Below are 12,584 nucleotides of genomic sequence, written 5' to 3' on the forward strand. Positions count from 1 at the left end.
ACACACACACACAAGGTAGCAGCACAAATTACCACTGATAGAATGAGATATTGTAACAGTAGGCAGATAATGGTCAGCCTGTTGTAATCAATACTAAACAAATGTCTCTTTCTGATACAGTTCAGATTAGTTGTACTGTTTTGCATTCTCTGTTGAAAGAATCCAATCTTGTGTTATCACCTCTTACATACATAACATACTGTACATATGTTAAACTGAGTAAAAGTCTCTTTTTTTTGTGGGATCTTATCTCAGATTGGAGATAATTGCCTTATTCGTGCGAAGCCTATCACCATTGCTTTTCTGTATTTTGAGGCCTTCTGGTTGGAGTGACGGTGTGTCTGGGACTGTGTCTGCCCACTACAGCACGTCAGGTTTTATTTGGACCTGTGCGGCGCTGAACGTCCTGTTCTGTTTTTTCCCCGTCCCAAGTGCTTTCCATTATGGCTGAATAAATACCAGAATATCTCTGCGTGGCGTGACACAGTAATTGGTCCGTTATTGGCATTGGCGGAGCCTAACGCGCTCTAAGACTAACGCGCTCTTTGTCACACACCCTTTCTTTCTTTCCCTCCTTTTTTCTTTTTAACTGTTTCTGTCTTTCTTTATATATATATATATAAACAAACTGTAGGCAGGAAATCCCTCAATAAGAGACCAAGTGCAGATGGAATTTAATAAAAAAGGAGGAAGGGGGGAATGTGAGGCCAGTCCTGTTTTTAGTTTGGGTTTCTGGAACTCTCCGGGGCCCTCCTCCTTCCCCCTGCTGCTCCTGCCTTCACTCCTGTCCCCATGTCCCCACCAGCACATCCGCAACTGCCATCTCCTGTGCTCGCCTCTCTGAAGCGCTCGCCTGCTAACAGCTGCCACCGCGTGCTCACCGCTAACAGCTCAGGGCTCACAGAGGCTGCCGTTGGGGCTCTGGCGGCTGTATAATTTAGCACTAAGCAGCTAGCAGTGCCTTAGTAATTTTGATGAAGGAAGGGCTGAAGGAAGGGCCCGCGCTGCATCCCCAGCCCAGATAGAGCAGCCAGCGCCAGGGTCCAGAGGGGCCAGCCAAGGGTTCGGGCTGGCCTGTGTGTGTGTGTGTGTGTGTGTGTCTGTCTGTCTCTGCTGAAGTTCTCCGTCTCCCTGTGGTCGGGTGACTGTGTGTTCTTGTGGTCGTGGGCCTGGTCGTTAACACAGCCAAATGGCCCAGTTTTAACTCTTCTCCTCCCTCCCCAACCCGCTTTTTTATAAAAATACACGCGGAGAGAGCCACCGGCGGAGCAGACGGCCCCACACCTCAGCTCACCCATGAAGAACCTTCTCTTTCGGAGCCGGGGACCGGAGTGCCGCGTCCTTCACGGAACCCAACTGCTCCAAATAGGAATCTAATTTTACCTATTCGTCTATAAATGCCCGCAGTGGGAGGGGGGGGCGGGGGCAACCGGGGCTCTTTGTACAAGCTTTTGGAAGGCACAGACTTTTCGATTCGAGTCAAGTGAGTGTGAGAGAAATGAGAGACATTGGGAAAATCTTGATCCGAAAATGTTCAGGTGGAGATAATGTGGGCTAACACGTTGAGGTAGGCTTCTGTTGTGGAGTGCTGGCGGTGTTTTGTCTCTTGCGTTTTGAGTAGAAGTAGCAGTCATTCTGTTTTCTTCCGTTGGCGCTTCCCACGTCCAAGTCACTGGTGTAACTAAAATGGCAGCCCCAGGGTCAGGAGAAAAGCTGAATGTAGCTCTTGTGTGTGTGTGTGCGTATGTGTGTGTGTGTGTGCGTGTGTGTTTTGTTCGTTAAAGGAGAGAGCGCTTCTTCTTTTCCTGTCAGGAAATGAGAGCACAATGGGGAGCATACGCGCGCACGCACACACATACGCACACACACACATACAAACACACATACACGCACTCACACACACAGCCTCAGCATGGGAGTGGGGGTGTAGTTCACTGGCATCCTCCCTTAGGACATGAGGGTTTCAGACAAAATCCTCCCCTCTTCCACACACACACACACACACACACACACGTATACACACACACACGTATACACACAGAGCTCTAGGTGGTGAAATGACTGTAAGATGGCAATCTGTTTGGTCTGTATAAATCATCCCAGCCCTGGTGGCACATCCCACAGCAGGACGTGACATGTCTGATCAGCTCACCACCACCATCCCCCCCCCCACACACACACACACACGCGGCCGAGTTCTCTGCTAGCTTTTAATTGCAGCTCAATATGCCGCCAACCCTGCCACACAGCGCAGCAGAGCACAGACTAGACGCTAATTCAGCCGGGAAGCACATTTTGATCTCAGCACCCATCGCCCCCCCCCCCTCCCGCCCACTCCCAAATCTCCCCCTCCCCCGGTGTGCTGTGCCATCGGTGGACAGGGAGGAGGATGTTGATGATGATGATGACGGTGGCCAAGGCCCAGTTGGTGTGTGTGTGTGTGTGTGTTTCTGCTGGAGAGTGTGTTTGCGTGGGAAGAGCAGGAGCGAGGGGGCTGACAGGTTGTGTACCAGGCGAGGCGATCATGCGGTCTCTCTGCGTGCCGTGCGGAATGTTGCTAAGAAGAAGAGTGTGGGGCTGCGGGTAGCAGGGAGGGGTGGCCATCAATATATAGGATTTATACGGTATATACACACATATATGTTTGTGTGTGTGTGTCTGAACTGTTGTGTGTGTGTGAGAGAGAGAGGGATAGTGTGAGAGAGACTGAGGCTGTGTGTGTATGTGTATGTGTGTGTGTGTGTGTGTGTGTGTGTGTGTGTGTGTGTGTGTGTGTGTTTATGTGATCAGCAGCAGTGCCAGATGCCCTGACTGTCAGATTGCACACGGGCAGGAGGAACACAGAGGAGCCGATAATCTGAGTTGAGCCCTGTCTCCAGAGTCACGCACTCTCAGTGCACACACACACACACACTCACACTCACACACACACACGCACATTTGCCTTGAGCTTTCAGGAACACACTTTCACACACCCCCCACACACACACACACACACACTACACATATACACACAGGCCAGGCTCAAAGAGTGACACACATTTCCTTTAGGGAGCGTAGGTGTATGTGTTTAGGCTGAGAGTTTGTGTGTGTGCTGCAGCATCATTGGCTTTAGGCTTCTTTTTTGATGTGTGTGTGTGTGTGTGTGTGTGTGTGTGTGTGCGTGTGTGTGTGTGTGCTTTATTCGTTTAAGGAGGGAGCGTGGGTGTGTGAGGTGGCAGCAGCAGTGGCTTTGGGCAGCTGATGAGTGTGTGTGTGTGTGTGTATGTATGTGTGTGTGAGGCCGCGGCGGCGGCTTTGGGCTGCTGTGTGTGTGTGTGTGTGTGTGTGTGTGTGTGTGTGTATTTGTGTGTGTTTGTGTGTGCGCGAGAGCTGCAGTTTCATGCTCCAGCTGCTAGTAGGGGAACTTGGCTCGCCGTGGCTCCGTCCAGATGTTTTCCGGCAGGAACATCTGAAAATGTTTAATTCCTCTCCCAGTGGAGTGAAGGCTGTTACATGTCGACTATTTCCAGTGGCAACTGCCCTCTCCCATCCATCAAGCCCTCGCCGTCTCAGGCTCGTGCTCCCGCTCGCACAGAGCGGAGTGGAGCGGAGCAGAGGCCCCACTCTACGCCGCCTCGTTTTATTTGATTCTGCTTTTATTCATTTACTCGCGCTCTCTCTCTCTCTCTCTCTCTCTCTCTCTCTCTCGTGTTTTTGGCCGTCACAGTGCAATGCACAGCCACTGCAGGCAGGCGGCCAAGCAGCGCAGTTGTTTTTCATTTGTTGATTATTGGGGTTTATTGTGCTGTAATCACCACTGTTTTTTAGTTTGTTTTGGGGGGTGGTGGGAGGAGGCTGGGGGGGTGGGGGGGTTGGTTCATCATTAGCCTGCCATTGGGGGATTGAGCTGAGAGCACCCCCTATGGGCTGGGCCTGTCAGTGACAACAGGAGAGGAGGACGACAAGGGTGGAGGGATGGATGGATAGAGAGAAAAGGGGAAAAGAGAGAAAGATGACGGTTTGGGCGGTTGACAGGCACATGGATTATCTGAGAGGGATGCCCTGGTGTTGAGCCGGGGTGGTTGTTTTACCGCTGTGCTTTTACACCCCACCCCCCATCCCCCCCCCCCCGTCAGCGGGTCCACAACACCCCTGCAGCCCACTGGCGATGGCCCACTTCCGTCGGCTCTGGCCCAGTTTGGGGCTTGGTGCCACAGCTGCTGGTGCTAACAAAGTGCTGAGCGGGCAGAATTTTATTTTATCTTTATGCAAAGCTATCCCTCATAAAGTGCGGGCACGGACATGTGGGTACACACACACACACACACACACACACACACACACACACACACCTCTCTCCTACACAACAACAGTCTGCAGTGCCTCGTGTTTCAGTGCAATGCCTCAGCTCCCGAGTCTCTCTGATGGGGGGTCGTGCTCTGTCAAGGACCCAGGGCTACCTGTGAAGGTCACTAAGAGATTGGGGTTAGTAGTGGGCTACGGTGGGCTGCATGGTCCAAAATACTCTCACTGTGAGTGTATGAAAACTAATATCAGTCCCTAATATCATTTCCTCACATTTGCTTACATGAGCCGCATGAGACATTCAATATGTCTGCTTGTATGTCTGTGTGTGGGCATTTATTTTTAGGAAACTATCCACTTCAGTATGGAAGTCCTTTGATGTAACCCAGAGTAGTATGTGTGGCCTGTTGAAGTGCTGTGAGATGAAAGAGCAGGGGCAGGGGGCAGGGGAACCTATCCCAGCTGAGGCTGAGGTACCTGCAGTACAGGAACCAGGGGACCCCACATGCAGAGAACTGATCAGAGCCGAGGCGGCCACACATCGCGCTGATGCATTAACTATTCATCCCGTTTAGCACGCTATGCTAGGGAGAGCCACGGTGCCGCTCTGAAGTGTCCCACCCGCAGCTGTAGAGACCGGGGTCACGGGGAGGTCACGCCTCGGACAGGCCACCCATGGGGGAGTGGTGACTAGCACCGCACATGGTCAGCTGGACGCACGGCCAGGGGTGTATTCTCAACAAAACTGGGGTTGATTTTGAAGTGGTACTGGTGGTGCTATTGCCTGCTATGGCCAAACTATCTCTGAGCTCAGTCTTTTGCCTGAAATGCCAGGATGAGGATGCCAAACAGCATTTTTTTCTACTGCAGAACTTTGCAGCTGGTGGGGTGATTTAGATAGAAGATGGCAGAGGAAGCACTTTGAAATATATGCTGCTGTTGAGGAGGTTGAAAAGTGCTTGAGGAGATGTTGTATTAGATTTTATGACCAGAAAGTTACACAGTTTTGTCAAGGGAGAATTAACAGTATTAAAGTTGTATATAGCATATTGTTAATAATACTAATAGTTGTTGTTGGCATTGTCAGGTGACATGTCAGGTTTTTGTACGGCATTCTAACTTGGTAATTTTACATGAAAATAATGTGATATCATGTCAGTTCAATTTGAAAGCGATGGGAGGGAAAGTGGATGATTACACACAATGGATCAAAGCAAATCATATTTATTTCAGTCAGTGGGTCAATGGTGACAATCAATATCTGAGAATTGCTGAGATGTAATCTCGTGACAAAGGCATTTTTACACAGTAGCTATGTAGGTTATATGTTTAAATGTCTTTATTTGCCTCCTTAATTACTATTCAAGTTCTGTGTGTATTAAAGAAGATAGTGTTTTGTTTTGTTTTGTTTTGTTCTGTTTGTCTCTCACAACCGCCGTGACGTTTTTTGATCTCTCAGCTGTCACACACACACACACACGCACAGTCATCGTGTGTGTGTGTTTCTTCCGCTGGCCTTGTTCTCCATCTGTGGCCTAGCCATGTGTGCTCTCAAGCCCACTGGTGACACAAGAACAGGGTGCTTTAAGGACACACACACACTTTTAAACCTGCCGATGGGCTCATTTCGCTCTTATTCAGTCCCGTTTAGAACTGTGTGTGTGTGTGTGTGTGTGTGTGTGTGTGTGTGTGTCTCACACGAAGATGTTTGGCAGAGAAATGTTGGTGTGTCTTAATGCCCTACCGATGTACTCTTCTTGATGTGTTCATCTTGGCAAAATCGAAATCCATCTCCGTTCCTCCTGCTCATGAAATATTATACCCCCAAATTTGATTAGCCCCAAAAATACGAACTGTTCTTTGCACTAAACATACAGTGACTTTTCTTATCTTATCCATTTCTTTCTGTCTTTCTTTCTTTCTGTATCACTTATTCTGTAGCCCCCCGCCCCCCCCCCCCTCTTGTCATCCCCGTCCTTTTCTCTCCGCTGACTCTGGTTGCGTTGGCTTGATGAATAGTGGGCGGCGCAGGCTGATAGGTTAAAGTCCTCCATTAAATGGCAGCCAGCACACTGGCCTCTGGCCTGCGTGAACATGGCTGCCGTGGTCCTGGTGCACGCAGGGAGGGTTGTGGAATGTTCTGTTCTGTCTGTCTGCCTGTGCTGTGCCTCGCTGTGCTGAGGGCCCGCTTCGCCGTCAGGCCTCACGCTGTGCTCTCTGTTCCAGATCGACGCCCTGTGCAAGCGGAGCAAGGAGTCCGAGGCAGCTTTCCTCAACGTGTACAAGAGATTAATTGATGTCCCAGGTAAGCCTCACAGTGTGTGTGCGTGTGTGTGTGTGTGTGCGTGTGTGTGTGTGCGTGCGTGTGTGCATGTGTGTGTGCGTGTGTGTGTGTGTGTGTGTGTGTGTGTGTGTGTATGTGTTGTGTTTGCATGTTTGTGAGTGTGTGTGTGTGTGTGTGTGTGTGTGTGTGTGTGTGTGTGTGTGTGTGTGTGTGTGTGTGTGTGTATAGGGAGGCGTGCAGACAGGACAGTAATGTTTCACAGAAAAGAGCATACTGTAAACACATCACTCATATTTATGAGGTTCTAGTCTCTGGTGAATTAATACACACACACACCAACACACACACACACACAACCACACACGCACACACACACACACACACACACACACACACGCACACACTGCTGTAATGACTTCTCCTGATGCACACTGAGGAATAGTTGTGGTAATGCTTTTTTAGAGGATCTCTTATTAATGCTCGCTGTTTCCAGTAGTAAATGAAGTACTTGCGTAGTTTATCAGTGATGTGTTCTCGAACCGCAGTTAGAGAGCACCTTTCAAAGACCGGTGTACATAAAGGTGTGTGCGTGTGTGTGTGTGTGTGTGTGTGTGTGTGTGTGTGTGTGTGTGAATGAGTGCACATGTGTGAGCTGTGACTTCTGGCTGAACTGAAACTGGCTGAGCAGTCTGGGAGGCCCTACAGTATAGTACAGCAGGCGTCTGGCAGACAGGGACACACGCACACACACACGCACACACACACACACACGCACACACACACACACACACACACACACACACACACACGACTGGGCTTGTAGCAGCCAGCCCTCCTGGTGAACCACTTAGTGCATCCTTAAATTACTACTGCTGTGGTTTGGAGTTCCCAGATGTACTAATGTATGTGTGTGTGTGTGTGTGTGTGTGTGTGTGTGTGTGTGTGTGTGTCTATCCACGTGTGTGTGCACAGATGGACGTAAGTATATGTGTGTGTTCCAGGGGTTTATAAATGTATGTGTGTGAGCGCGCCTGCAGTGTAGCTCTCTCGTGGGAGGTCTGGGAATGCCTGTCTTTATCTGTGAAATCTGGAGCTTGTCCATTCTTGTCTTTGTGTCTGAAAATGTGATCATAGCTTGACAAATTATCTCCAGATAGTTGCTGCCTTGTGTGTGTGTGTGTGTGTGTGTGTGTGTGTGTGTGTGTGTGTGTGTGTGTGTGTGTTTATGTTCTTGACACACATTCGCCCTCTCTCTCTCTCTCTCTCTCTCTCTCTCTCTCTGACACACACACATATACACACATACACACCATCCTACTTTGAAATATGTCTGTGATGTAGTGATGAGCAGTGTTGAGTGTCAGACAGCAGAGGCTTGTTTAGGTGAGCAGCAGTGTTAACTGTACACCCACCTGTCCTGTAGGCTGTGGGCATTTGTGTGTGATTCACTGACTGACTGACGGGGCCCTGAAGTGGAGGTGTGTGTTGCCCCGATGAGGTGTTCAGATAGGAGCCATCATTTACAGCCTCCCCCCTCCCCAACCTGCCACCAACCTGCCCCAGCACAGCACCCCCCCCACCCCTCCGCAACCTGCCCTAACAACAGCCCCCCAACCTGCCCATAACACCAGGAGCAGAGTTGGGCACGGAACGTGTTAGATTGAAAAGGTTTCTCTCTACTCTCGTCTCTCTCTAGTGCTCTCTCTCTCTACTCTCTCTACACACTCTCTCTCGCTCTCTCTCACTTTCTGTCTTTCTTTTTCTTTTCCTCCTTTTTCCCCTCTCTCCGTCACAAATCCCATGGGGGCTGAAGAAATCGTTTGATTACATAATGAACTTGGCTGTCTCATTAAGGAAAATCAACTGAAAATGGGGGCATAATTAGTCATGCAGTAATTAGTGTGTGTGAGTGTGAATGTGTGTGTCTGTGAGAGCGTATGTATGTGTGTGTGTGTGTGTGTGTGTGTGTGTGTGTGTGTGTGTGTGTGTGTGTGTGTGTGTGTGTGTGTGTTCGTGTGTCCGTGTGTGTGTGTGTGTGTGTGTGTGTGTGTGGAGGGTGGGCACTAATGGAGGACTTGGCGGATGTCTGGGGGTGCTGGCAGGGCCATAGGGGGTATCAGGGCTTGGCAGCCATGTTTGCTGGCCTGCCCGTTGCCCCTCGCTCTGGTTCTGTTTGTGGGGCAATGTAGGGGCACAGCGGATGGTGAGAGAGACCGTGAGTGTTTTGACACCTTTGGCTTATGGGAAGCTGGTTCAGAAAACAAAAGATCTCACACACCACAAGCCAAACTGTCTGGATGAGTTAAACAGGCAATGGATTATAGATCAAATTATGAAATGATATGGATGGATGGGTAAATGAACAAATGAATGAATGAATGACTGGATTTATGGATGGATGGATAGATTAATAGATGAGTATAACACAAGCAGATAACACAGATGAACAGCAGAAGATGGGTAGAGTTGGATAGATGGAGGCATTGGTGTTTCTTTCTGCATAGGAGGCTGAACACAGTCAGGTGTGTTTGTGAAAGTACCTCCCACCACAGTGCACACGTCTGCACACATCCGTCACTAGGGCGCTTCTCAAATGGACTTGATTAGGGTTTACCACCAAGGTCATTTCTCCTTGATAATCAATGTACAAGTCTCCATGTACAAGTGTTTTACAATGAAGTGATTTTTTAATCTGTGTGTGTGTGTGTGTGTGTGTGTGTGTGTGTGTGCGCGTGCGCGTGCGTGTGTGTCTGTGTGTGCGTGTGTGTGTGTGTGCGTGCGTGTGTGTGTGCGTGTGTGTGTGTGTGTGTGTGTGTGTGTGTGTTCCCCAGACCCTGTGCCAGCCCTGGAGGTTGTGCAGCAGCTACAGCTGGAGACTCAGAGGATGCTGGACGTGGAGACGGAGAACCAGAAACTTCTGGAAACGCTCAAGGAGCACGACAAGGAGAGCGCAGAGGTTCAAAACCACGGTAACCCAAACTCTGTAGGGGCTGCGGTTTATTTTCTGACGGTTTATTTTTAGAGACGTCTAACCATGTAGAAAAACACATCATAACGGCTTCACAGGTCCGCGTGAGTAGTTCTGTCAGTCGCTGTATTACACAGGCTAGTGTAGGCTGACAAAGTGTTTATAGATGTGTAAGTTAACACAGATTTGGATTGCAAACAACATGAACTTCCCTTTTAGGGCTACTCTTTGAAATACCTCATAGGGGAGCCAAAAAGGAACTTGAATGTCAATATATGCAGTGTATATATATATATATACACAGGCACACACACACACACACACACACACACACACACACACACACACACACACACACACACATCAAATAGTGCAGTGGAGTGATGCTCCCCATAGAATACTTGAGATGACATCATGTCTCACCCTCTTATACCTCTCTCTCCCCCTCATCTCTCTGTTCTGGCATCCTTTCCTCTCCGTCTCGCTTCTGTCTCAGCTCTCATCAACACGTGTTTGATGTAAAGGGATTGGGAGTGTGTGTTTTTTTCTTTTGGCATTGATTGCATTGATGGATCTGTTCACACACACGCGCGCCATACCCCCCCACACCCCCACCCCCACGTCTGCCTGGGTGCTGGCAGGCCTGGGGCGCATTGATCTGGGCCAGCCTGGATGTGTAAAGCTGTGTTTAACAGCCTGGGCAATGAGGGCTTCTTCGGGGAGTCTTTAGCATTGATTATGTGTCAGAGTCGAGAAGCTGCCGCTTGCATCACTGCAGAGAGAGCCTGGAGAGGAGAGGAGAGGAGCTCTCTATCCTTCTCTCTCTCTCTCTCTCTCCCTCTCTCTCGGTCACTCTCTCTTCCTCCATCAGGGATCTGTCAGTGGTGATCTCTCTATTTCACCATTTATTTGGCGAATCGTTCTTTTCCCCCCCTCCTATTACTCGTTTTTTTTTTTTTTTTCTCCTGTGGAGCGCATGCCGGCTCACGGGCAGATCAGAGCCAGCACTGAGAAATGGGAGCGATATGAGCGCTAATGCCCGCTCTAGTAATTGGGCTGAACACAGCAGACAGACAGACGGCATTGAGAGGACAGACAGACGGATGGAGGCTTTTTCACTAAAGTCACGCTTGAGTTTGACAACGTGGACTGTGTTGTGTTTTAGCATTTGTTGGACTCTCTCTCTCTCTCTCTTTCTCTCTCTCTCACTCTTTTTTTCTCTCTCTCTCTCTCCTCCCTTTTTCATCTCTCACCATTTCTCTTTCTCTCTCTCTCCCTCAGAGCTCACCATTAAAGCACTTCAGGAGAAGGTAGAGGAATATAAGAGGTCACTACAGAGTCGGGAATCAGACCAGGAGGATGGCCCACCCAACGACCTTGTGGAGAGAGAGAGGTGAGAGCCCAGTGAAGAACCTCCAGTTCCCCCACAGAACACCTCAAATATCCAATAGAACAGAACAGAAGATTGCAGGAAATAAAAGTGTGAAGTTAATAATAATAATACTTTAATTTTATATAGTGCTTTTCTAGGTACTCAAAGACGTTTTACATAGGGTGAAGACAAAAAAAAAAAAGAAAAAAGAAAAAGAAAAGCCTTAGATGTTCTAATAGAGATTCTATCAGGACATCTCTTTGCTGTGTGTGTATATGAACATGTATATTTGAACCTTTTCACCAAGAGTGAAATACTGAATGCACTTAAGCTTAGATTTAAGTATGAATGCATTTCCACGTGTGGCTACGAGTAAATAGACTTAGCAGGAGCCTCACACATGCACGGAGCGTTGAGGCTTTTAACATATGTGTGTGTGTGTGTGCTCTGTTCTTCTTCTCCTAGGGAGCTTCAGGACAAGCATGATGCTCTGGCTGCCAGACTACAGGAGACCGAGCTCAAAACACAGACCTTAGAGACAGGTGTGTATGCACACACACACACACACACACACACACACACACACACACACACACACACACACACACACACACACACACACACACACGGACATATACACACACACACACACACACACACACACTAATGCACCCACAGATGCAGACACAGTAGGAAAGCCTTTTTGAAGCCACATGGTACTGGCCACGAGGGCTTTTCTAATGTGCTTACAGCAGCATTCTGGTTTGGGCTGTGCTTTTAAACATTTCACCATGGAAGGGGGGCGCACCACACCAGTGTCACTGCACACACACTCTAAAAACCTCCCAGAGTGCCCTATTCTGGCCGTCCAGAAAAACACATCTATTCCTATTACAGAGATTCAGGACTTTCCACATTTATATTACATTACACTGATTCAACAGTCCATTCCGTCTATATTTGTTACTTCATCACTGAATGTCTATGGACTCCCTCTGAAATAAAACCATGATCTGGTGGTTACTTTCTTCGAGAATAATTTGGAAAGTTCCTCACATGCAGTTTTCATTCTGCGTAAGGGGGGCAAGCATGTAAGGTTGTGGATATGATCAGAGCAATCTGTGTCAAGCATCTTCTTTGGCGGATGTCACGTGCTGTATATGTAAGATCATGGGTCTGATCTGGCTGGTGCCGTTGTGTGTGGATTGTGTGTGAGTGTGTGCATGAGCGTGTGCGCATGCGCTTCCGTGTGTGTGTGCGTGTGCGTGTGTGTGTGTGTGTGTGTGTGTGTGTGTGTGTGTGTGTGTGTGTGTGTGTGTGTGTGTGTTTGTGTTTCTATATGTGTTTCTTTGCTGTTTCACACTAATGGTTTGGTTCTTTCCCTCCGATTGTACAGAACTCGAAGCAGCCCGAGCCGAGCTGAAGGAGCTGAAGGAAAAGTACAGCGAGGATGCGGACACAAAGTAAGTGTGTGTGTGCGTGTGTGTGTGTGTGCCTGTGTGTGTGTGTGCGTGTGTGTGACTCAGGACTGTGCCAGCTGCAACACAGAGTCTCCACTGATGTGCTGTTGTTGAGTTCATTTAAGGTTCATTGTGCTTGTTTACATAACTATACACCTGCTCACACACATATACACACACACACACACACATGTGCGCGCATACACACATACA

The 12,584-nt window shown here is 48.8% G+C and overlaps 1 protein-coding gene across 1 annotated transcript in view; it reads left to right on the forward strand.

Moving 5' to 3' along the window:
* cux1a (cut-like homeobox 1a) overlaps nucleotides 1–12,584 on the forward strand; it is a gene marked incomplete at its 3' end in the record, with an annotated part of 93,154 nt that overhangs the window by 51,431 nt on the left and 29,139 nt on the right. The window contains exons 4-8 of the mRNA XM_031571314.2: nucleotides 6,514–6,592; nucleotides 9,403–9,540; nucleotides 10,821–10,932; nucleotides 11,377–11,453; nucleotides 12,308–12,374. Coding sequence (XP_031427174.1) covers nucleotides 6,514–6,592; nucleotides 9,403–9,540; nucleotides 10,821–10,932; nucleotides 11,377–11,453; nucleotides 12,308–12,374 — 473 coding nt within the window. The remainder of the gene's footprint in view (nucleotides 1–6,513; nucleotides 6,593–9,402; nucleotides 9,541–10,820; nucleotides 10,933–11,376; nucleotides 11,454–12,307; nucleotides 12,375–12,584) is intronic.

Source organism: Clupea harengus, chromosome 8, assembly GCF_900700415.2.
Source record: "Clupea harengus chromosome 8, Ch_v2.0.2, whole genome shotgun sequence".
Classification (NCBI taxonomy): Eukaryota; Metazoa; Chordata; class Actinopteri; order Clupeiformes; family Clupeidae; genus Clupea; species Clupea harengus.